Source organism: Oreochromis aureus, linkage group 17 (genome assembly GCF_013358895.1).
Source record: "Oreochromis aureus strain Israel breed Guangdong linkage group 17, ZZ_aureus, whole genome shotgun sequence".
NCBI classification, from domain to species: Eukaryota; Metazoa; Chordata; class Actinopteri; order Cichliformes; family Cichlidae; genus Oreochromis; species Oreochromis aureus.
Window position 1 is genome coordinate 3,509,670 of NC_052958.1, and position 26,405 is coordinate 3,536,074.

Below are 26,405 nucleotides of genomic sequence, written 5' to 3' on the forward strand. Positions count from 1 at the left end.
ATTAACACAGCCTCTGGCTCTGAGGAGTGACACCAGTGCAGGAAGCTTAAATCTGTATTCTTTCAAATCACCAGCAGGGGGCAAAAAATGGATAAAAGAAGTCAGAGTTTACTGAAGCCTCTGACCTGTGGACCGCAGAAGACAATACGTACCATTGAAAGACTTCCCAAAGAGCTTTGTTCTGAATCCTCTCAATTTTGACAATATCAAAGCCTTTCATGGTTTTACAGAAATGAGTTTCCACCGTCTTAAATTCTTCTGAAGTGCGCTGGACGGAGATTCGCTGTAAGAAAACAAAAAAATATTGCAATATTTCGACACGAGCATTTCCCTTCACCATTTAGTTAGACATAAAGCTAAAGAATTCATACTGAGTACAAATATAAATTCTATAATGTTATTTTTAAACAAGGCCAGCAACGGTGTTAAAAAAAGGCATTTTAGTAAAACAACAACTTGATGGCAGAGTCGGACTACACGGAGAAACACGGAAATGGAAACTCTCAATTCAACGATAGGAAATATATGTCTAAGCTTAGCTTCTTTTTTCTTTTTTTTAAGCTTTTTTCCCCAAATATGTTCTTAGAAAAAATCATTTGGGAAAATCTTTTGCTTACTGTAGAAATTCCACTTGAAGGGGCATCTGCACAGGAAGCAACGTGGGAACCAGTGAATGAATAAAGTAAATGGTTTTTGTCTTAAATCAACAATGGGTGAATACAGCTTTAATGGATAACTGGAACTTCCAGTATTCAGGATGGTGTAATGTAAGAGCCCACACTGAAAAATACTATGAGGCCAGAATCAAGTTTCTATCTGAGGAAGGATGACAGATCAGATATGATCTTAAAAATACGTTTTTAAGATAAAAGCTTGTCTGTTTTTATTTTATGTCGTTCGGTTGTCTTATTTAATCTTTTTTCTATCTCTTTTTTGTTATTTTGTATGCGTGTTAAATTGTTTAATATAGTGTTGTATTTAAAAAAACTGATTGCTTTCACCTTTTGCTAGAAAATTACACTGCGAACACAACCAGATACGCACTAGCATAACATTGAGTTGTACATCTACATTACTATGTTTGGAATATGTTAACACACACACACACACATACACACACACATATATATATATATATGTGTATATGTGTGTGTATGTATATATTATATACATATATATACACACATATATATATATACATATTTAAAAATGTCTAAACTTGAGTGTGAGCTCAAACAGCAGAGACATAAAAGTAATATTTTATGGTTTCACAATACCGAATATCCTGTTTCGGGGATCTGTGTCTTGTCCCAGTTGTCTGGTATGGGAGCAGATGCTTTAACCACGGGCCGTCTGCAGAGAGAGAGGGTTAGGATGACTTTAAATACACAAGGTTTGGGTATAATATGTCTGAAAACATAAGTAATACAAACGCCATTAAAAGTTTCCTCAATATACAGACACCTTCACTTTTTACATATGGTTTAAGATTTCATTTTAAATCAACAAAACATTTTCCCCATCACATGCCAGAATGACAAGAGCTCATGCTTGTAATTTTTAGGGGTGTTTTTGTTTGTTTTTCTATTTTTTAATAATTGGTAAATAAAAAAGAACAAATAGGACCCACTGCTGAGATGATCTGGATGCAGTTAAGAAAGACACACACCTGAGCATGTAATAACCCCCACAGTTCATACTAATATCAGAAAAAAACAAACAAACAAACCAACCATGAAATCTTAGGAACTCTTTCTGAACATCCAGGGTGACAGGCCTCAGCAGGTCTAGATCAGGGCACGGGTCTAGAATCATATCTCTGTGTCATTGTTTTATCAATTATGTCTTTATGGTAGAAAGAAGCTTGAAATAAGCCACTTTGAGTAAAGAGCACCAGATAGCTCCCTTGACACACAGCTCACAACATGAAGTGATGTCACGGTGTTGGTAGCATCATGCTCTGTGCTGCTTCAGGCAGCAGAGACGGGCAGGCAAATGCTGAGTTAGATCAAAATAAAGGTTCACATTTCTGCACAGCATTGACCTGCATCATAGGCATTGCTGCTGGTTACAGAAAGTCTGTCCTTCAGTGGTCCAGACAAAGTCCAGAGTTAAACTCCAATACAGTATAATGTGCATCAACAGACCTGAAACAACCAAGTCTGACAGGACCTGCCATGAAGACCAGAATAAACCAAACAAATCCAAGAGTGTCGAAGCCAGACTCACAGCTGTACTACTACTGAAGGAGCTTCTACAAAATCGGTTTGGGATTTTTTAAATGAAATTTGTGGAAATTTAAAAAAAAACCTTACATTTAACAAGCTCTGACTGGAGCATTTTTAATGTCTAGTTCTTGCCTGCTTTTTGACATTCTTGTTACTGAATGGACAAACATGGTGAATTTGTTTCACTCTACTCTTAAGGCCCTGGCAACACTAGTATGTTGGCACATTTACCCACAATGGTAAACCAAACCCAAACAAGCACTATCTTCATGCGGCCTTCCCTCACCAGCTGGAAGCTCGAGGGCCAAAGCTGGAACATCAAATTCTCCCAAATTCTTCCTCAAGGTCACCTGTGGCGGCTTGGGGATTGTTTTCTTTCGCTTAAAACTAAGTGAAAGGGCACGCTCTGTCTCGAGTTAGACACAGGAAACACACACGCACACATACACATGTACTCAGACACAGATATACAATCACACACACCCAGCCCTCCAAACGCCTTCGATGCTTACACTCAGGCAGGTCTCTGTCCAGACTGTTGTCTACATTGGCGCTCTCCATTACACCAAGGAGTTAACAAGTCTGTCAGACTCATTTAAAACACTACATAGTGTAAATCAAAGTGAAGGCATCTTAAAACTTTCTTGTGGGGCTGTTTTTGGGATGACATACCTGACTTTCTTTGTTAGGACATCTGCAGCAGAGACAAACAGCGGCCGTCTGCACACAAGCCTTTTGGTGCCATAGTGCTTATTTGTCTGTATCATGTCTGAGGGGGAAGTTTAATAGTAATGAGAAAATCAGTTTTACATTTTAACCTGCAGAAATCAGTCAACAGAGAGAGTTTCTATATTTTTGTTTACCTTGGAAACTGAGTGAATACGACTGGTTGGCAGCAGTGAACTCCACCACGTCTTTGTCATTGGCCAGAAACTTCTCCTCCAGCTTTGTGCTGTTGATGTCTGCTGCTTTATGTCCACTAGTCTGCAAAGCAAGAAAAGTGACTGTGTTTTTAACCTGAAAACAAACCTGCATTGGCATATGAACAATGAACAATTGGTAAGAAAAATTATTTTATAATATTTAATAAAAATTCCAAGATAGCGACTGTCAAATTAGCTTGGCTGAAAACCATTGAGGCCGTTTGAAAGTCTGACGTTCTTTCCATTAGAGTTACGCTAACAGACTTAAGCTTTGAAAGTTGAAGAACTGAGCCTCCAAACTTTACTTATTTACTTTTTAAACTCAACAGTCCAGTATGAGCATGCTCACTTCACATGTTCAACTGAGCACAGCTGGTACATGTAGCCGTTGACTTCAGCTGCTAATTTCTCCTCAGAGATACCAGAGCTGTATGCACAGACTGTGGCAGCCTCGATTTACAGCCATTATAGATAAGATTAAAACTTTAATCGTGAGCTGTAAGTCCAGCAGCTTAAACAACAGAATACAGAGAGGATAAAAAAAAATATGAAAAATATAGTTGTGATTGTAACAGAAGCAGTGCAGTGGCCTCCAAAATGGTCAGTGAAACAGAGGTTCAGTGACCATTTGTAGCTCAGATCAGCTCCGCTAGCTTTTCTTGCTGAGGCATGCTGTCAGTGTGGATAACTTCAATAAAACTCTGGAGCAGCTATTTTTTCCATGTTTGTTCACTTGTTCACAATCTTCTGAGAAGTGTTTCACAATTATACCAGTCCTATGACGTGGCATTACCCAGAGCAAAGACTTTAACCTTTGATTAGAATAGAAAATCAGATAGTTTACGCTTTAATAACAGCCTCTGATGTAATAAATCTATTGAGGCAGTATGACTTTATAGACATTTTAACAGACTTTTAAGTACTTAATGAGAGAGTGACAACAGAGAACTTTTAGGTGACTTCAAAGCTGATATATTGAACGTGTTGCCAAACAGTTACACATTTGCATAGTCAAAAACCCCGATGGATGACACTAAGGTGCTTGTGTGCACCTTTTATATAAAGGTCCTACATGCTCAGTGTTCCTACATATGGTTCTAAGCAGGTATTATAGACTTGGTTTTTAAGAATTTGTTATCATTAAAAATGCTGCGTGTGTCTCACAGAATCACTCCTGATGAGAGCTAAAGCTAACACTGTTGGGGACAAAATAATAAAAACAAACACAAGCTAAAAAGCACTGAAATGCTTTGTGGAGATCACCTGGAGGGGGAAAACACCCCGTAGGGTGATACTTTGAGGGACTTTATGCCACATTACAAATGTTTTTTTTGATCATGTTTCCAAGAAAAGTACTGACTCACGTGCTAACAACTGTGGAAGAACAGTGGATTCTGATGCTACTCACATCTGAGGAATAAATGTTCCACTTCCCAAACTCATCCTGCCAGTACCAAAGCCACTCGGTGGTGTGGATGAAGGTCGGCTGAATCACTGAGTTTTCTGTCGAGAGTCGACGTACTTTGTTCGGTCCACAGGTCATCGTGTCAAAGTGCACGGCTGGGCTGGTGCTACTGCAGACACCCAAAACAGAAGACATAATGTTAACATTTTAACACGTGCTACCTCTTTACTGGTGTGTGAAGTTTGAAAGAAGTTGATATTAAGGAAACAGAAATAGAAATAAAGAATTGTGTCCTGTGGCTATGGAATCCTCATCTAAATCGTCTCCTTTCCACAACCATGTGGACAGTTGGTATGAGGTCCTTGTGTTTGTGTTTGTATTGGGTCTGACTTTAGGATGAATTTGTCTCATAATTGGAGATTAAGTATCAGAACTTCAGGAGTGGGACCACGCCTCCAAACACACTCCTTCCAGTTCTCATCTATATAGGTTCCCCTAGTCCTATAAGCTGTTCATTCTTGTTTACATGCCCCACCCTCCATCCCCTTTTCAATTCTTTAACTTCTTCACTTGTATTTAGTACGTGGGGATCTGCCGGGTCCCGGAGCCGCCGTCAGTTCCTTTTGAGGCCTTCCTCAAACCGCAGCTCAATTCATGTCAAAGCCATTCACCTTTATCTACGAAAATGCTGTCAAACATAAATGAGGACGTGGGACCAGCTAGTGAATTACCCGTTACCAATGTAAACCTTATTCTACAGGCCCACACAACAACACACATATGATCTTTGTCATAGTATTTAGGTATGAACGCAAAGCAAAGATGAAAACCAGCAGAAAGAGGCGTTAAAGCGATCACCACGGTGATTCTACTTTGGAAACATATACAGGCAGAAACTGAGCTGCTCCTCAGTTTGTCACTTGTTGAAGTTCAGGCTGTGGCTGCTGAGCCGGGGTCAGCATACACTCAGTTTTAACATCACTCTGGGTTCTTGGCTAGCTTAGCTTTAGCATGTTGTCAGTGTCAGTGCTTACAAAGAGCTGAAGTTGTGTTAGCAGGATAACGCAGTTGTTTCCATCCTGGATGCAGTTTCCACTTTACCATCACACTCTTGTTCTTTTGCGGAATAAAAATAAAAGTAATGTCCGTGTTCATGCTGTGGACCACTCCACTACTTTCATCCTCGGGCACATGAGCTGAAATCAGCTGATTCAAGTGCAGGTGGAACCAATATTAGAATCAATAAGCAAGCAGACTAACAATTCCAAGGAATGCCACTACTGGGAACTGTTCTCGATTCCCATCACTACACCTAACTGAATGCTCCAAACCAGTAAACTGCCAAAAGTTCTGCTTTTATACAGTCTGTGATGATCAAAAAAGTCAAGTGTATTTGATTATCAGATTATCACGTTGTCTTTTGCAGGACTGCAGAGAGTCCAGTGAGAACTTGGTAAGTACCTGTATGAGTTACTGGGGTCACAGTAGTCTCTCTCAATTGTCTCATTATTGGGCAAATCAGTCCACTGGTGTCCCTCTTGGACCTGCCATCGGTACGGCATCTTGTCATGAGCTTTAAAACATTGATCTAAGAAGAAAGACAGCTGATCAAAGTCAAGAAAGAACTACATTAAAACCTCAAACACTTAATAACCATGACTTTCTCACCATCATGTTTGCAGTGACCTTTAATGAAGTACATGCAGATCTCTTTTTTATCTGAAAGAAACAAGAAATATTTCACAGGCTTCACTCAGACAGCAGTTTTAGTTCATCTCCCCACAGAAGTGTTTTCAGCTGTTGTTTACCTCTGACAGGCCTCTGTCTATTGTTCTGCCATTCTCCGCCTTTAGCAGCTACATCATTGACAGCAGCGTGAATGTTGCTTGATGAACGAGCTTTTGGTAGTGGTTGCTTATTGGTGCCCCTGTTGCCGCCTCTCCCTCTGACAGCTGCTAGACTTTTTCCGTGACGGCGTCTCCGTCTTCGAGTCTCACCACTTTCACTGCTCACATCGTTTTCGCTGGTGGCGGCGGAGATGTCACTGGTGGAAGAGTTTTCATCGTCGCTTTCATTCAGTCCATTGCTGGTGTACAGATCGAAGATGTCAGTGCCAGCAAGCATCTCAGTAAGTGAGGAGACTCGATCCTGCACTGGGCGGCTGCTCTGGTTTCCTCTGTTTCCCCTATTGCCCCTGCTGCCTGTCGCACCCCTACCACCTCTCCCTCTGCCTCTCCGCTGTTGTTGACCATTCTCAGCCAGCCTCAGCGCCTCTTTATTTGCATACACAGCCTTCAAGGATGGAAGAAGGGGACCAGGTATGCCTCTTTCTTGCAAATTTTTTATTGGCTGTGGAGCAGTAAAATTGTGATTCCTCGAGCAGCTGCATTCACGGCTGATGTACTTCTGGCAGATGTGGAGCCTCTTGCAACCATCACCATCCTTACACCTGCCAAACTCTCCATCACCGTTGTTGTAGTCGTAACATATCTGGTGGAGACGGAAAAAAATGAAAGGAAAGCGTGGTTATATACATGGACTGTAAGTAAAAGATGGAAAACAATCACTGACTGTATGTAAACGATGGATATAAACATTGCAACATCCTACTTTTTTAACCAGTTTAAATTGATTTTACTCTAAATGCCACAATAAATTGTTCAAAACATTTTCTTAGGTCATTTATTCATAAACGTCTATACAACAGGATAAAACAGGAAGTCTTTTTGCAACATGATGAGGTCAGCTTTTTATGGCAGCTTTGTAACACTGTAGTGCATTGTATAGAAAAAAATAAAAGTGTGCTGTAACGCTCTCACCATCCCCTTCCATATGATATATTACTTGATATGTTTTCTTGACTTTTCTTTCCAAGGTGAAATTTGACCTTGGGCACAAACAATAAAGGTCAAGGTCAAATTAGGTACTCACGTCCCCCGAAACTCTAGTATATTTTTGTCAAGTTTCAAGATGATCCATAAAAAATTGTGGATAATATAAAGTTTTGACTGATTTTCAAATTAGATGCGACTTTGACTGTGACCCAATTTTCATCTAAATTAAATCAGCTGTTATCATCACACAAAATCTGAAAAAGATATCTTGAAAACTGTGGACAGTACTGCAAACAAACAAACGAAAGGAACTGATTACTTACCAATTACATTGCATGTGTTTTGATACTTTTAATATACTTTTTGATATGTATGAAAAAGCTGGTTTGACACCAACATGACAGGAAACGTGTTTTAAAATTGAAGAACAATACACAACTGGCAAACAACGTTACCTCTAAGTTTTAAGAACACCTCAATGACTGACAATTTGTGAAGAATTACATATTATATTATGTTATTATATTATATTATTACACTGTGTGGGTATCAGCTGTGCTGTTTGTTATTGCTACAGTATCAACAGTACCGATCTGCCAACGCACTGTCTTACAATTTAAATGAACATGATCCAGAACAAATCAGATGTGAAAAGGTTTTATGACAATGATGATGAGTTCAACCTAAAGTATTTCGTCAGGGTGCTTTATCGTGTGTTAGGTTAAGACTTACAGCAGGAAGGAGTGTGTGGTCACTCTGCAGCAGCAGGGTGCACAGCTCTTCTCGGCTCAGGCTCTCCAGCTCATGCTGCCTCAGAAGTCTTTGGTTATGATCAGAGGTGAGCTCATGGGAGAAGCTGCAGCCCCTCCTGTTATAACAGAATCCATACAGCTGAGTCATGACTGTGACATGAGAAGGATTAGGGCCACACACTTCTAAAAACATAATAACCAAGTGGTGCCAAACGTGGATTAATTCATCATTACACTCACACATGCTGTGTGTGTCTGTTTCCAGATTCAGCCCAATGCCAATAAAAAAAATAATTTTGACCGCGGTGTCTGTCAACATATGTCTTCTTATATTTTTCCAAACCCGAGAATTTGTCATTCTAGCTGGCTTCTGGAGCAAAACCGGTTAATATGACGACAATAATAAATACTTCTAATAATAAAACCACTACGAATTATTTGACGTTTTAGCCTCTTTAAAGGTCCGTAACTTGGTTGTACACAAATACGACAATAAAAGTAAAGTTTCTATTGAGACTCAGAAGTCGGTACAAGGAAGCACCGAGAGGAACTTTTCCTATTGGCCTTTCGAGTCACATGATGATATTTGTTCAGGTTAGCTTTTCTAACAAACCTGTGTCAAACTGCTTAAAATGTCGAGTTTTCCCAACAATACACGAACCACCGTCAGTGTCATACTCAGTGACTGTAAACAGTCTTACAGAGTCACTAGTCAGGGCCTTTAACCCTGGAATATTTTGCACCCACTTTAAGCATTACTAGAAAAGGCCTGCATGAACAGAGACGGTGGCTGTTTCACTCTGGCCATGACTCACCTTTCTTTCTATACTTCCAGTATATTTACCTGAGCTGAGTGAACTGACAGAATCCGCTGAAGAGGAAGTTTTTACACAGGTGCAGACCCCTGCATGTCCCCGGGCAGTCTTTCACTCTGCAAAGTCTCAGGCGGGTCCTGGCCACCACCTTCGGCTGTCCGTTTGGACAACACGAAACAAATTTCTCTTGGTTACAAATGATCTCCGACAACTTCGTAGGATCGCCGGAAAACAGATTATATACTAAATCCTCAGTGTTGACTGCTCCTTGACCGGCGCAGATCATTTTCAGTATTTCTGTCTCCATCGTGTCCGAGCTCTGCCTGCGCTTCCTTCCACCTGGGAGACCAAACCGCAGCTTGACGACAGCGGACGATGGCTTCATGGGAGGAGGAAAACTTCGGTATCATTTCTGATGATTGGAAAGCGAAACTGAACTATTTTTTATCTTGGACTGATGCTGTAATGCTGCTGATTTCCACTTGGGGGCGTCCATGAGAGAATACAGGGAAGACATTTGTATTCGGCACACAGTGTAACGTTAACACAGTAGAGCTGATTAACAGAAAGCTCATATAAAGATCCTGCAAAGTCTGACTAAAGGAAGTCATAGCTATTACCTCCTGTTTTAGCTTTGCTCTCCTTTAAACCTTTGGGGTGAATTTTCGGGTCTTTAGCTGCTTAACTGTCCATCAGCTGCCAGGCTGTGTGTTTGCAGCTTGTAGGGCCCTTAAATAGCTTATGCATGTCTGACTGGGGTGGGGAGGGTGAACCTAAATAGAAGTCATGTCGTCTTTGGGACTCTTATTGTAGCAAACCCCTTTGTCTTGGTGTTGTAACAGCTTTCTGAGTGTCACATTGCGTGAGCATTTTTTGACTTGTGCTCCACAGCTGTGCACTAACAACAACCACAAGTCCAAAAATATCTTTGCTCTTCTTGTTTGCATAGCTGCTACACAGAACACAGTGAAAAACTGTGGTGATTCCCCAGTGGCACACCTGAACGACTGAACAATGTGAATATCAAGAGTATCATACCAACACTAATACTGGTAACGGATTGATACGAGCACAGTAGGATCGATATCTTGTTTTATCTTCTCCAAGTTCAATATGTAACCGACTGAACTGTGTTATTTATTCATTTTTGGAAATGAAAAAATATGCCTCATACATGCACTATGTGTTGACTGTCACGTCTATTTTATTTATAGCCCATAGCACATTTAAAAAACAGAAGTTGGCCCAAAATACTTTAGTGACAGGCGCCTTTACATTCCAACAAGCTCACTTTTTAAAATCCACGAACAGCAGTTAGCTGTGTTTTGTTGTGTTAACTCATTATTGTTGGAAAGTAAAAATCACAGTGATTTAGTGATCATTAAAATGTGTTCAGAATTTTCAAACTGATGATTATGATGATGATTCGTCTCATAAGTTAAAAGTATTTCTCATTAACTGAAGGTGATTGGAACACCTGAGCAGAACTGAATATGAAGGGAAAATATGAATGTTGTTATTGTAAATATTATCTTCATCTGTATTTGTTCTGAATCTTTTCAGACTAAATAAAGTTTTTGAGGGCAGAAAGAAGGTTTGTAAACCCACCGCATCTGTTATGCAAATATTCCACCTGCAGTTGGGTTTCCTGATCACAGCTTATTGCTGAAGCTTGTCCGCTTCGTCTTTCTGCTCTTTAACAAATATAGTAAAGAGTTGGGTTTTTTGTTTGTTTTGCAGGTTTTGTTTCTGCGACTGTGACTCCAGAAGGAAGTGCAGATCGTCATATGTACTGATGCAGACTATAATTTAGGCCACGTAAACCACAGTGGGCCATAATCAAGAACCACACACGTGAACAGTTTTGATAACTCTTAATGATTTATTTGAATGATTGCCAACATGCACACACACAAAAATCTGATTTCATAGAACATTTCAGAAGAATAAAAGCTTTAATAATAGAACAGGTTTACAGTGAGCACATGTAAAGAATCTGGAGGCGCCATCAGCAAACTTTATGAAGCCTGAAACATCTAGTATGACTTTTTTGGGAGTGGGTAAGCCTTTGGAGGCATATCTTTGGAAAGTAACACAGACCTCCATGTGTTAGTCAGCAGCTCTCATGACTGCTGTTTGAGACATCAGGACCTCAAGCTATGCTCATGGAGTCTGTTCCTAACAGTTTCATCGGGAACATGCACATAAATATGCCATTTTGTAAGGCTTTGGCAGTGATCTTTCTATTACTTTTTGCATAAAGCAACATAGCGGTCCTGCTGCTGGGTTGATGCCCTTCTATGGCCCTTTCAGGGTTTCCTCACGCACAGCCCACCTTCTTGTCTTGGGAGACAGAGCGGTCCAGGAACTGGTCTAACTGTGCAACCTGAATGGGCTGTAAGTACCTTCTCATACAGTGTCAAGAAAAATAACAAAAAGCAAAACTAGTAGTATGGTGTATTTGTATTTTATTGTATCTTGTCTAATCATTATAAAGATATAACAGCTAATCCAAGTACTATTGACCAAGTGGGCTATGACTGCAAAAGAGCTAAAGAGAAAGAGAAATATACACAATGTAACATCTAAACCATCTTCAAACAGAAATTTATGTTTTTTATCCAACTTTTTTCTGCATTTACTCTGTCAGTGCGCCCCAGGGTGGCTGTGGCTACAATGTAGCTTGCCATCACCAGTGTGTGAATGGGTGAATGACTGGATGTGTAAAGCGCTTTGGGGTCCTTAGGGACTAGTAAAGCGCTATATAAATGCAGGCCATTTACCATTTACAGTCAGACTATGAACTAGAAAGACTGGCAGATGGAACGAGGTGCACTGCGCACAACAGGGCGAAGTGAACGTTTAACAACCACCAAGCATCACCTTTGTGCTGCACTAGAGCAGCGGTCCCCAACCCCCGGGTACCGGTCCGTGAGTCGTTTGGTACCGGGCCGTGAGAGTTGAGACTCGAGTGTGAATTTATGGTTTTCAGGATTTTTATCGTTAACTCTGTTTCCCTGGGTCTCTTCCCGTGTTGTAGTTGTGTCTTATTTTGAAATAAATATTTACGCATTACCATAGTGACCAGAGAGCATTAAGGGGCAGAGAGGAGGATGTTACTCTCAGTGTTGGCACATTTCAGGAGGACGCTGCTAACAAAGTTACACAATTACACAGTGAATTCGTGTTTATTATTATATTTACAAAATACCACAGTTTTCGTCTTGGTCGTGTCATTGTATTTTGTTGTATTTATCCGCGACACCTTAAAAGCCGGTCCGTGAAAATATTGTCTGACATTAAACCGGTCCGTGGTGTAAAAAAGGTTCGGGACCGCTGGACTAGAAGGTCCAAGTTTTTCAGTTTCTTTTTTCTCAAGCTTTTCCGAGCACAGAGCAGTGAGTATAGCACACTGCCGCTGTTTGTTTCTACACGTGTTCCCAGAAGTTGGTCCCTGCTTGCTGCTGACATCGTCTAAAACAGCACAGCTATCATCAGGCACCAACACGTAGTCCGTCATGTGTCTTGGACAAATCCTTACGAGAATCTGAGGCTCTAATCGCCTCCAACGTTATCCTTTATTATTATTTGATATGTTTTAGGTACGATGCTTTCGTATGATAACCACTAAACGTGGATGACGTATAAAACTTCCCGAGATAATCATGAGGAAAGCACTCAGGCTTTTCTTCCGATATGGTTAGCACGCTGCGGCATATTTATATTACTCGCATAAACCTGTCCTATGGGCGGTTTTTGCTAAGCCTGCAGTGCTTTGTAAAATTCTTCATTCTGTAATTATCTGGAGTATAACAAAATTCCTTAGCAGATACAAATTTCAGTGACTGTCAAGTTTTGTACAGGCAACATATGTTGTCACACTGGAAACAAACGGAGACATCATCGCATTCTCAGGGCGATGAATATGAAAACTTAAAGACATGGCTTAAAAAAGATATAGATGTTAATAACTGCAATGTTGTTGAAAAAGATTTCTTTAGATTGGCCCACCATTAAGGAGATACATACAGATATATGCTAAGATCATTAAGAACATTATACAAAATGTCATTATTACATTTTGTATAAAAGTTAGTGTACTTTCTATAAAGACACCTCAGCAAATGGGATTGTGCCAGCCTGTTTTTATGTGCATCTTTTGCACATGAGACAAACTGACTGGAAATGTTTGTGATTTGTGGAAATTTTTCTTCTTTTAAAAATCACTTTACATTTGATGGGGTTGAAAAAGTTTGAGCATCAAAACAAACAAAAGAAACTTGCTTATTCAGCATTTTCATCATTTGAATAAACCTAAAATAGTTTTACCAAGTATTTCCCAGAACAATTCACACATTTTTACCAACATTGCTAAATGCTTAATGGGAAATGGTGTGGTTCTCATATCTCTTTTCTACACAGAGTACTCAAAGTGCTTACATTTGTCTCACCATGAAAGAAACTGTGCTGGGTTGGTAAGCTGATAGCGTAGCTGGTTTCGGTCACCAGTACACGTCTGTCTAATTGTACTGTATCAGGTACTCGGGGTAGATCTGGTGCTTCTCAAACACCACAAATATGGTGGGGTCCATTACATCATCTACACAGCTGTCATAGAGGTTTATGTCCCCTCCGTCTTTTGAAGGAGGTTGGCAATAATCGAAGGACCCTTTGGTGTAGTCTCCCACCAGCACCCGTGAGATGAACATGGCTCTGACGTCAGTGTCACCGGTGTGGTCGTGGGAATATTTGGCATCGCGGGCAAAGTAACTACCTGTGTTTACACACCAAAAGGTACAATTGTGAAAAAATGTATTTGTGGGGAAGGACAGTGGTAAACATGCAGAGGCAATTACTGGGTGAAAAATCGATGTTTTCCATGAGAATAACTTCACAGGACTCACGGTGTCACAAAGATGAGAATGGCAGGAGTTTTTGCTTTTTAAATGTATGGTGAACATATGCTGAATAACCAACAACTATTTCTTCCACTCACCTTTGCCATAAGCCATTCCATGAGTTCTGCAGTCAAAGTTGTTGTGGCAGATGGTGTTTACAGATTTGGAGTCAGTGCCATGAAAAAGCCGTAGTTCAGGCACATCTCTCCCTCGGTTTTTGGTCCTCATCTGATTCTTCTGCCTTGAAATAGGAGATAGGAAACTAATAATAATAATAATAAACTTTATTTATAAAGCACACTTAAAAACCAAGGGTATGCCAAGGTGCTTAACAAGTAACATAAGGAATAGAAGGAAGATAATAGAAATGGGACCAAAGCAAGTACTAAGTATGCAAGCAGGTAGCTGTCACTGATACATAGGAAAGCAACAGGTACAGAGCAAACAAGAAATTAAATGAGCATAAAAGTGCATAGTATAAAATCATACAAGAAATATTAACTAGAGGGAAAGGCAAGATTGAATAAGTGGGTTTTTAGTCTTGATTTGAACAGTGCAATGGAATCAGAGGCACGGAGGTCGAGAGGAAGGGTATTCCACAGTACCGGGGCAGCCAGAGCAAACGCACGGTCACCCCGGGACTTCAGCCGAGATCTGGGTTGGATCAGAAGTTGTTGAGTGGCAGATCTAAGTGTTCTAGCAGGAGTATGTGGTTTGAGAAGTTCACTAAGATAACTTGGCGCCAATTTATTAATAGTTTTGAATGTAAGGAGTAGTATTTTAAATTGAATACGGTACCTTATGGGCAGCCAATGCAAGCTAGCTAGAACAGGAGTAATAGGGCAAAATTTCCTGGTACCAGTCAAGAGGTGGGCTGCTGCATTTTGGACTGTTTGCAGTCTAAGAAGAAGAGAAGAGGGAAGACCGTAGTACAAGGAGTTACAATAATCCAGCCTGGAGGTCACAAAAGCATGAATAAGCTTCTCCAGGTCTCCAAAAGTTGAATCTGTTCATCTGGACGTAGCGTTTTGTGGGAGAAACGTTTCGTCACTCATCCAAGTGACTTCTTCAGTCTCAGCTGACTGCAGGTTTCCCCAAACCTTATAAACAGTACATTTGCATAATGACTGAAACCAGCCCACTGAAGGAACAATGGGCTGTGAGGTCAGTTCCTTAATCATAATTATGCAAATTCCCATGACCATTGATCAACAATCACTGACCAAAACCCACTGATCAAAGAACACTGATCAATGGCCATGAGTACCATTCACAGAGAGTTGGGGAATGGCTGCAATCACAGCGTTGTAAGATGGCGAAAGATGTACCCTTAGGCCCCCTCCTCGATTCAGAGATGGTCTTTCCCTCTTCACGTAAATGGCCTCCTTGACTCCGCGCTCAAACCAGCGTTCCTCCCTGTCCAGGATGTGTACATCCTCATCGTTGAAAGAGTGTCCACTGGCCTGTAGGTGTAAATAAACTGCAGAGTCCTGGCCTGATGAGGTTGCTCTTCTGTGTTGTGCCATCCGCTTCGCTAGAGGTTGTTTGGTTTCCCGATGTATAAATCCTGGCAATCCTCCTGGCACTTGACAGCGCATACACTATGTTACTCTGTTTGTGTCGGGGACCCGATCCTTGGGGTGGACCAGTTTTTGGCGCAGCGTGTTTTGGGGTTTAAAAGCCACAGAGACACGGTGTTTAGAAAAAATGCGTCTCAACTGTTCCGATACTCCTGACACATACGGGATCACTACAGGTTTTCGCCTGGGCAGCGGTTGTCCTTCTCTCCTGGATCGACTGGAGCTTTCTTTGGTGCCTTTCCCACTTTGACAAAAGTCCAGCTGGGATAACCACATTTACTCAGGGCCTTCTTGATGTGATGTTCTTCTGCTTGCCTGGCCGCTGTGTCAGTGGGGATGGTGTTTGCTCTGTGTTGTAGCGTCCTGATGACACCCAGTTTGTGCTCCAGTGGATGATGAGAGTCAAACCTTAGATACTGATCCGTATGTGTAGGTTTACGGTACACGTCAGCCTTTAGATGTCCCCCATTACTGATGGAAATCTCACAGTCTAAGAAGGCTAACCTGCCACTTTTCATATCCTCCCTGGTGAATTTGATGTGTCGGTCCACCGAGTTAATGTGATCCGTGAAATGTGATCTCTGTGAATGGTACTCATGGCCATTGATCAGTGTTCTTTGATCAGTGGGTTTTGGTCAGTGATTGTTGATCAATGGTCATGGGAATTTGCATAATTATGATTAAGGAACTGACCTCACAGCCCATTGTTCCTTCAGTGGGCTGGTTTCAGTCATTATGCAAATGTACTGTTTATAAGGTTTGGGGAAACCTGCAGTCAGCTGAGACTGAAGAAGTCACTTGGATGAGTGACGAAACGTTTCTCCCACAAAACGCTACGTCCAGATGAACAGATTCAACTTTTGGAGATTTACTTTCCTGGATGACTGAGAATGCATCAAGACCTTCTCCAGGTCCTCATGTGGAACATAATGCCTAGCCTTAGAAATAAGGCGCAGTTGGTGGAAGCTAGATCTCACTACAGCAGATACTTGCTTATCGAGTTTGAGCGAGCTATCCAGCAGTACACCCAAGTTACTGACATAGTCACAAGAAAAATTAGCAAAGGAACCCAGGGCAGCACAGAGTCGGGCACGAGGGATTTTACTATTGAACACCACAATCTCAGTTTTCTTATCATTTAACACAAGAGAATTACTCAGGAACCATTCTTTGACCTCCCGCATACATTCTTGAAAGTAGTGTAGGGACACAGCAAGGTCGTCAGTAAGTTCAAAATAGATCTGTATGTCATCGGCATAACAGTGGAAGGCGATATTGTATTTTTCAAAGATTGCGCCTAGGGGGAGCAAATACAATGAAAATAGAATAGGGCCTAAAACTGATCCTTGAGGCACTCCACAACAGACCGGAGCGGAGGAAGAGGAGAAGGTGCCTAAGTTAACTGAAAAGGATCTGTCAGCGAGGTATGATTTAAACCAGTTGAGGACAGTGCTTCTAATACCCACAGTGTGCTCAAGTCTTAGCAATAAAATGTTATGGTCGACCATATCAAAGGCCGAAGAAAGGTCCAGTAAAACTAGGACCATAGAGCGTCCAGTATCAGTGATTACAAGAATATCATTAAGAACTCTAACCAACGCCGTTTCAGTGCTATGTAATGGCTTAAAGGCAGATTGAAATTTCTCAGCGATATGGTTCGTGTCCAAGTACACCTGGAGTTGGGAGAGAACTAGTCTCTCCAGGATCTTGGACAAGAACGAAAGCTTAGAGATCGGTCTGTAGTTTGAAAGGTCATAGCAGTCAGAATTTCTTTTTTTAAGAATCGGGTGGACTACAGCATGCTTAAAAGCCAAAGGAACACAGCCTGAGAGCAAGGAAAAGTTCATAAGAAATAGGATACTAGGTCCAATTACATCAAAACAGTCCTTAGCTATGTGAGATGGAAGAATGTCAAGCACAGTATTGGTGTTATTCATTTGAACAACTAGCCGCTTAAGAGACAAAAGTGACACAGGCTCAAACTGGTGGAAAGTTGAAGTGCACTCGGGATGGGGAGGGATATAAAATAGGGGAAGAGAGGACTTAAGAGATGTGATCTTATCTAAAAAGTGAATTTGAAATCGCTCACAGAGAGCCTGAGAATAAATTAAAGACATATCCGGGGAAGGGTTAACCACAGAGTTAAAAATTTTAAATAAGGTATGGGGGTTATGGTCATTGGCCAGGATGATTTTAGACAAAAAGGACGTTTTGGCCGTTTTAGCAGCATTTTGGAATTTTAAGCGGCTAGTCCGTAGCATGTCGTAAGAAACCTGAAGCTTATCTTTTTTCCACCTTCTCTCAGCGCCCGACACACGCGACGTAAAGCGCGCGTAGTGTCATTAAGCCAACACTGAGAGTAGGTTCTAGGGCGCTTCATTTTAATGGGGGCAACAGTATCAAGGATTGAAGAAAATAGCGATAACAAGGTATTAGCACAGTCATCAACCGAGCGAAAAGAACAACAGTCAAGAGTGACAGATGCAGAGTCCAAAAAAGACAGAGAAGTTTGACACCGCTTCAGCATTAATTACACGTAGCGGGCGAAGGGGAGCCGCAGGATGTAGTTCATTAGTGCATAAGCCAGTATCAAATATAACTGGGAAATGATCCGAGATCCCAGCGTCACTTATATCCTTGATACAAATGTCCAGACCATATGAGAAAACCAAGTCCAAAGTATGTCCTTTAACATGCGTTGGGTCATTAACCCACTGAGCCAGGTTAAACGAGTCCGTTAAAGCAAGGAAGTCTTTAGCAAATGGGTCATCCTTACAGCAAGTGTGTATGTTAAAATCACCGACAATGAGAACACAACCATACTTAAACTAATTAAACCATACTTAAACTAACTAATTAAACCAAGCTGTGAATCACGGTCTTGTGTCTTTGAGCCTGTGTTTTAAGTTTTTTATGTTTTGAGTTTTCGGTGAGCTCATGATTTGTTCTTTTGGATGTTGAGACGCAGTTTATGTTCTAGCTCTGTATTCACTTTCAATATATTATTGTTTCCCAAGGCATTCCCATTAGGTTATGTAGTCTTTAGTCATCATCTTTTATGATCCCATCCCGTCTCCCCAGTCAGTCATGTCTCCATGTTCCCGTCACTGTGTCAAGTTCACGTCTTAGTCTGTGTCTATGTGGTCTGAGTCTCCCTTTGTTCTCATGGTTGTGTTCTCCTCCACAGTATATTTTACTACATATAATGTCCCCATAGTTCACATTATATCTGGAAGAAAACAAGCCATGAAATTTAGGAAGTCTTTGTAGATCTCCAAGGTAACACTGGGGTAAGGGACCAGATCCAGGCAAGGATATAAAGAAAAAGTAGACAAAAAGTCAGAAAGTCTGCTAATAGTAGACATTGAATAAAAGATGGACACAGCCTGTGGTTCTGAAAAGTAACACCACTGCAGCCACCTTAAAGCTCTACATTTTTATAATCTCCAGCAGGGGGCGAAAAGTTGAAAAAAGTGGTCAGTTTATTGAAATGCATGAAAAAAGATCTTCTCAGTTCATTTTTGACTTTATTAAATATTTTCCTATTGGGTTGATTTTCTCCATTAATAGTTTTAAGTCTACTTTATACAACATGAGTTTTGTAAATGATGATGTCACTTTATCAGACAGGAGGTGGCTACCTGCAATCATGCATATTAATTGGATGTCAGTACTTACAACTGAAAGGCCTCCCAAAGACTTTGGTTCTGAATTCTCTCAATGTTGACGATATCAAAGTTTCTCATGGTTTTACAGAAAAGAGCTTCAACCTCCTTAAATTCTCCTGAGCTGCTTTGGAGGGAGATCCGCTGTAAGAAAACAGAGAAACATAGAAAATGTTCAGTCACAATAACACTGAACAAAAACAAGCTGTGATCACAATTTTAAAACGCCATCATCAAACACAGACACAGAAAGAATTATTAACATTTTTTTTAGTTCAGTTTCTAAACAACACTTTTTTATCTCTGCTTTGGTCTCCACCAACTGCTGAAGGAAATATCTGTCTTTTTCGCCGAATACTTTATTATTTAGCTAACACAGCATCTTTGCTGGCTGAAGAAAGTGATAATCAGGCTGTGCTAATGTAAGACACTTTTCAAATGTTGTTCAAAAAAACAAAGAAATGAAAAAACCAGCAGATATCTCACAACACTGAAATCATTGACTGTCTTTTCCTTTGAAAACATTGTTGCCAATGCTTTTTTCAGTTCAAACCATATTGTTTTAAAAGTTTTTTTTCTTACCAAACACCTCATTGTACAAATCTGTAGCCTTTTTTGAAAATTAAAAATACAAAGTCTTATATCAGAATAAATTGAGGCATTGAGTTTTCAGCAGCTGTACTAAAGAAAGTTGACTCCTAAAATCTGCATACATGTGAAAAACGACCATCCCGTCCACATTTTGTTAAAAATTACACTGTGAAGACAAACAATAAGAAATATTAGGTGAGCAGCTCAATTACTCAACGATGTTTACATTTAGAAATGACCTAAGCTTGACTGTGAGCTAAACTAATGGAGAAAAATTATATTTTTTAATATTTGTTGGTTTTCACAGTACCGAATATCCTGTTTCAGGGATCTGTTTCTTCTCCCAGTTGTCCGGTATTGGGCCGACATTTTGAATCACAGGCCTTCTGCAAACAGAAATGATAAGGAATGCTTTCATTATTGTTTGTTTTAAAACCCCAAAACACATTTATAGTTATGTCAGTACTGAAATTAATTAAAATTCAAATTGAAATTTTCCCCATCAAAAGCCATAATAACAATAGTAATTTTTTTTACTTGATTTTTTATTTTTCATTTATTATCATTATTATTATTATTATTGTTATTGCAAATTCATTAAAAAACAACCAACACAAACTTAAGAATTTAGATTTATGTCTGAGGCTGCAATTTTTGGATCACAATGATTTGTTTCACAGTAGAGCACAGAGAACATGTTGAATGTTTAAAACTGGAAAAACTGTACGGTCATAAGAAAAAAATCAGTTCACTGTGTAGCATCCCCTCTCTTTTCTAACAACAGTCCATAAATGTCTGAGACCAGCTGCAGGACTTTTGACAGAGAGATGCTCAACAGTCCTATTTTTAATGCAGTGCCACTTGAGTGCTCAAAGATCTCTGGCATCAGCTAGTGATTTTTGGCCTTCACACTTGCGCACAGAGATTTTTCCAAATAAAGTCTTTGTAGATCTCCAAGGTAATACTGTGGTAAGGTCAAGATACAGGAAAAGGAAAGTATATAAAACCATATGTAGAGCTTTGATTGTCTCAATGAGAAGAGTAAACTGAACAAGAAAATGAATTCTCCTCCCCAAAGCGAATTAGAATGAATTTCTCAGATGTAAGAACACCACAGAGAAGAAGCTGATCATTCTGACATCAGGCTAATTTTTTAAAAACAGGGGTCTGAAAACCTTCTGCTGCGGCTGTTTTTGGGATGACGTACCTGACTTTCTTTGTTAGGACATCTACAGCAGAGACAAACCGTGGCCGTCTGCACACAAGCGTCTTCATGCCAGTAAGTTTGTTTGTCTGCATCATGTCTGACGGGTAACAAAAAAAACATAAATAAAAGTTTAAACTTATGCAATGATCATAACACCACTTTTAAAACAAAGGAATCAGCGATCAGATACAGTTTCTATATTCTTTGTTTACCCTGGAAACTGAGTGAATACGAGTGTGAACCAGCAGTAAACTCCACAACGTCTTTATTATTGCCCAGGAACAACTTCCTCACCGAGCTCATTTATGTGGCTTGGGACTTGTGAACCCCTGACACTAGATTTGTGTTTCAAACTATCAAACTAGGAATCTTTTGGATGTCAGGTACCCGTGTTAACGACCACACCTGGAGCCTTAAGAGTTTAAAAAATTTGATTCTAGGTTGCAGACATTTTGTATGAAAATGGAAGAAAAGCAAAGCTATAGTGTATTCATGTGGTTGGTAGCATGTAATTCTTCCTCTCTCCTGTAAATCAAAGGTAAGTGACTGCTTATTTTAGGATTAAAAATCTCAACAGCTTTTTCATTCAGAATAGAGTTAATGATGGTGCTTATTTCAGTTCTATCCTCAAAAATTCAATGCTTGAATTCTTTTGCTTGAAATGAGAGGAATAAATTTGGCAGGTAAAAGATTAAAGATTAAGAGATGAGCTGTAAATAGGAGAATAGAGCAAGGAAAAAAAATAACCATGAAACAAATAAATCAGGATATAAAGAAAGCCAAAATAAAAAAAATAACAAAGCACGCTGGGCCACAGCCAGTGTAACTCAAACTGCTGAGAAATATCATGATCTTAATTTATTTTAAGAGTAAATCTCTGCCAGCTTCACTTCGTTCTCCTTTGTGTACATCATTTATTGCAGTTTAAATGTAATATTACAGATCAGCTCCACCTGCTCTTCATGCTGAGGCACGCCGTCAGCGTGGATATAAAACTCTGACCTGCTGCAGCTATTTTTCCATGTTTGTTCACTGTTTCACAAAAATATGAGTCAGGAACTACTTCACCATTACACCCCTCCTAAGACGTGGAGTTACTCATGGCAAAGACTTTAACCTTTGGTTTGTTAAAAAGATCAGAAAGTGTAAACTCTGAATGGCTGCAACGTCAAAATTAAATGGTAGTGGAAAATGATTTACTTTACCTCCCTCCAACGGGCCAGAGCTATACGAAAATTTAATGATGTTTATATTACATGATGATGTCAGTCTGTTTTGTTGTCATTGTGATGTTGTGCATCGTATTGACAAAATAAAGTGTGTTGTACCGCTCTACCAAGTCCTAATATTGTCTTTTTCTCAACAACATAAAAATTTAAAATACAATAACAATAATGTCGTTACTCACAGTGGATGCAAACATGTTCCACTTCTCAAACTCATCCTGCCAGTACCAAAGCCACTCGGTGGTGTGGATGAAGGTCGGCTCAGTCACCGAGTTTTCTGTCGTGAGCCGACGCACCTTCTTCAGTCCACAGGTCATCGTGTCAAAATGCACGGCTGGGCTGGTGCTACTGCAGACAGACAATTAAGAAGATATTAAAACAACATTTTTTGAATCCACTGCCAGCTGTGTACTGTACAGTACTGGGGTGGGGTGGGGGGGGGGCTCTGCACTGATTTGTATGTCGCTGAGTGAAATAGGTTTTTGATCTCGAAGCAAAATGTTTCTCCACCTTCCTGCAAACACAGCATTAAGACATTTCTTGTAGTTGGTCATCAGGTTTGCACACATCACCGAGCGATTTTACACCACTCCTTTTTACAGAAACTCTTTAAATCCTTCAGGTTCTTGGGTGCCACTCAATAACTCAAAGCTTCAGCTCCCTCCACAGATTCTCTATAGGACAGGTCTGGAGACTGTCTAGGCTGCTCCATGACCTTTGCTCTTCTTTAGCCACTTCTTTGTTGACTTGGTATGTTTTAGGTCACTGTCATGCTGGAAAATCCGTCCATTCAGTCTGCACGCTGCGGGAAGGAAGTTCTCTTTCAAGATTGTACGGTGCATGGCTCTGTCCATTTGGGAAGGGAATTGATAAGAATTTAGCGATATCCGATTCCATGATTGATATCACTTATCATTTCTTCTTGGGTTTTCATTGGCTCTGCTTTGAGTCACCACCATCTCTAAGCAGCATAGCAAAGACATTACATTCATGGAAGTTAATTGCATGCTGTGTGGTCAAATGTTTGTGCATGTTGGAGGGATTTCCCATCTTTCTTGTGATCAGTTTTGTGGTCATTATTCAAAAAATGTAAAAATGTAAAAATGTATTACACAAATTACACAAAACCCCTTTTTTAAAATAATGCAGTATATAACCTAATTACACCAGGGAAGTACAAACCTTAGGCTACAGTCCAGCACACCAACACAAATCATGATGACACGAGGACACACATATGATCCTTGTCATAGTATTTAGGTCTAAACAAAAAGCTGCCAACACAAAGCAAAGATGAAAACCAGCACAAAGCGCGATCGCCATGGTGATTCTACTTTAGAAACACGAACAGGTAGAAAGAGAGACTGCAGCCTGACTGCTCATCAGTTTGTTACTTGTTTTTTTTTTTTTTTTTTTTTTTTTTTTTTTTGTCTGTCCCATTTGGTTCTTTAGCCGTCAGAATTGTTGTCTGAAGACCAACAATGATACCAAATGGATTTATTCTGCCAAATGGATCATCATGGCATTGCCATATTGGTCCATTTGATCAAACTTTGTTGTTATTATTTATTTTATTTTCAGTTGTTACAGATGGGACAGACATGACTGGGGGATAGGAAAGGGAGAAAGAAAGAGAGGAAGGAAAAGAAAAACAGAAGGGAAAAGAGACAGTGAGAAAGGGCACTTACAAAGACAAAGAGAAAGAAAAAATCTCCTGGATCACCTGTTGAGAGAAAAAGAAGAGAAGACAAGCAAAAAAAACAAAACAAACAAAAACAAAGCAACATACTAAACAAAACACCATCACGTCAATCTAAGTGTGAACAGCAGTAAATACTAAATATTGAAAGTTGTTGTGCAGCACGCAGGACAGACAGCGCACAATGTGCTTTGAAGTAGCAGCTAAGAAAGGTGTAGTTTATGTCTACGAACAGTGAACACCCGTGTGCACACCTGTGTGGATCAACGCGGTTGTATACAAAAGGTTTCCCCATGTAACGGTCTGCTAGAGGGTGTGGAGGGCCATAGCCCCGTCCCCCAGGGCATGAAGCAGGCATGGAGGAGATCCAGGCTCCAGACATCCAGAGGCCCCAGAGTGCGAGAGCCCAAGGAGCACAACCGGAGGGGCATCCGTGTCACCTTCCTGGGAAGGGCTGAGGAGATCCCCAGACGAGGGGGGTCACCCAGTAGCCACGGAGCAGAAGCCAGAGGGGGCTGCACTGGCGTGCCCGCCGGCTCTGCTGGCAGCCAGCTGTGCCAGAGTGAACCGAGTTGCAGGCCCCGAGGCCGGAGGCCCGAGGGCCCCTTTGCCCCGGAAGAGGCCTGACCGGCGACAGGCACCAGGCCCCGCCAGGTAGCCACCGGGAGTGAGCTGGTGCATACCTGAGCGCCCAGCCCCGGACACCAAGAACCACCAATGCACCAACCCCTGAGGGCATCAGTTACCAGCAGGGAGTGTGGTGAGGGGAGATAGGCCTCCACACTTGGAGGGTCTGGGAGTACCCAGGGAGGTGGAGTCTAAGACCCGACCTGACATATAGACACAGATAAACAGGCACACACAGACACAAACATGCTTTCCCACCCTCATGCACACATATACAAACACTCAGCACTCACCCAACGTAGGGACAGACATACATAGACATGTACACACAATCATACTCCCCAAACATACTCTATGCCCTGGGTCCAGGTACCCTCGCCCCAGAGGGGAAACGGTACCCAGACCCAAGAGATGTGACCCTTTCCCCGGGGTGGAGGCAAGCAGACCGCCCCAGGCTCCGCAGCAGCAGGGAGGCCAATTGGACAGCCAACACCTCCTCCCAGCCCCCCGCCCGATGGCTAGTAGAGAACGGGGTGTGTGAAGACCCCATACCTCCCTCCTCCCGCTCATGTGTAGTGTTGCTGCGTGTTGTTCTAAAGTGCATTTAAAACAAGGGAGGGCATGGTGCTGCTGCCAGAGAGCAGCAGGTGTTAGCACGGCCCCTCCCGAGAACCCTCAATGTCTACATGGATTTAAAATTGAGAGGTGGGCACCGCGCCAGAGGTAGGGTTGAATACACAGACCGTCCTCTGGACGCCGTTAACGTGGTCACCCTCAAGGCTATATATATATATATATATATATATATATATATATATATATATATATATATATATATATATATATATATATATATATATATATATATATATATATATATATATATATATATATATATATATATATATATATATATATATATATATATATATATATATATATATATATATATATATATATATATATATATATATATATATATATATATATATATATATATATATATATATATATATATATATATATATATATATATATATATATATATATATATATATATATATATATATATATATATATATATATATATATATATATATATATATATATATATATATATATATATATATATATATATATATATATATATATATATATATATATATATGTGTGTGTGTGTGTTATGAGAGTGTGAATAATGTGGATGTCTAAGTTGTGAAATAAAATTGAGGCACAGGTGGCCAGAAGGGGACAGAGGGGGGATGCCTCCCCTGCACCCTGGTGACACACCCGCACCCCAAGGCCCTACCTGTGTGGGTGGGTGTGGTGGAGCGGGAAGAGGAGGCAGCCGGGATGGGGAGGAAAAGAAGGAGGGGCAAGATGCCCTCCCTTAGGGCCAGCTCCCCGCTGACCCCAGTAGGCACCCCCGACCTCTAGCACCCACCAAGGCAAGGGGGCCCAGGCCCATCCAGACCGGGGCCTATGGCAGCAGCACCGCTAAGCCCCACAGGACCTGGGGAAGCCCACCCCACCCCACCGCAGAGGAAACTATACCCACCCCAACATTCAATCATCTCCAGACTACACAAGACAACAGACACCCAGGTTAGGTTTATTCTCCACCTCTCCTGTGTCTCTCCCCCACCTGCAGAGTGGACTTCTGCAAGGATGGAACAACCTCCCTGCCAGTTGAAGAGCCCCCCAGTTAGGCCGATGCACCAGAGGCCCCCTGCGCCAGGGCTGAGCCCCCGTGCACCCACCCGCCCACAACCTCGGCGACACACCGACGAGGACCGAAGCCTCCAAGGCCCAGCCAGAGCCCCATCACGGAGACGAAGCACCCCCGAACCCCAAGCCCCCCCGCCTGCCCCAGATCCACTCAGTTTGTTACTTGTTGAAGTTCAGGCTCTGGCTGATGGGCAGCGGCTTTAACATTAGTCGATCGTGGCTCAAGA

The 26,405-nt window shown here is 41.0% G+C and overlaps 2 protein-coding genes across 4 annotated transcripts in view; both read right to left on the reverse strand.

Moving 5' to 3' along the window:
• LOC116323188 (protein mono-ADP-ribosyltransferase PARP12-like) overlaps positions 1-26,405 on the reverse strand; it is a 95,140-nt gene that overhangs the window by 3,637 nt on the left and 65,098 nt on the right. Inside the window, exons 1-10 of one of the 2 annotated variants that reach the window (XM_031743460.2) lie at positions 8,987-9,706; positions 8,123-8,258; positions 6,365-7,046; positions 6,225-6,275; positions 6,018-6,144; positions 4,560-4,725; positions 3,092-3,212; positions 2,901-2,997; positions 1,278-1,353; positions 153-283 (exon numbers count right to left, since the gene is read on the reverse strand). In XM_031743460.2, coding sequence (XP_031599320.2) covers positions 153-283; positions 1,278-1,353; positions 2,901-2,997; positions 3,092-3,212; positions 4,560-4,725; positions 6,018-6,144; positions 6,225-6,275; positions 6,365-7,046; positions 8,123-8,258; positions 8,987-9,342 — 1,943 coding nt within the window. In that variant the 5' untranslated portion in view covers positions 9,343-9,706. Of the gene's footprint in view, positions 1-152; positions 284-1,277; positions 1,354-2,900; positions 2,998-3,091; positions 3,213-4,559; positions 4,726-6,017; positions 6,145-6,224; positions 6,276-6,364; positions 7,047-8,122; positions 8,259-8,986; positions 9,707-26,405 lie in introns of those variants that run through there. The other variant, XM_039600953.1, reaches the window with a different exon arrangement.
• The window catches only part of LOC116323183 (protein mono-ADP-ribosyltransferase PARP12-like), a 46,871-nt gene continuing 32,615 nt past the window's right edge, over positions 12,150-26,405 (reverse strand). The window contains exons 8-13 of one of the 2 annotated variants that reach the window (XM_039600958.1): positions 21,111-21,187; positions 20,899-20,995; positions 20,002-20,077; positions 19,114-19,244; positions 13,954-14,096; positions 12,150-13,731 (exon numbers count right to left, since the gene is read on the reverse strand). In XM_039600958.1, the coding sequence (XP_039456892.1) occupies positions 13,478-13,731; positions 13,954-14,096; positions 19,114-19,244; positions 20,002-20,077; positions 20,899-20,995; positions 21,111-21,187 (778 nt within the window). In that variant the 3' untranslated portion in view covers positions 12,150-13,477. Of the gene's footprint in view, positions 13,732-13,953; positions 14,118-19,113; positions 19,245-20,001; positions 20,078-20,898; positions 20,996-21,110; positions 21,188-26,405 lie in introns of both variants that reach the window. The other variant, XM_039600957.1, reaches the window with a different exon arrangement.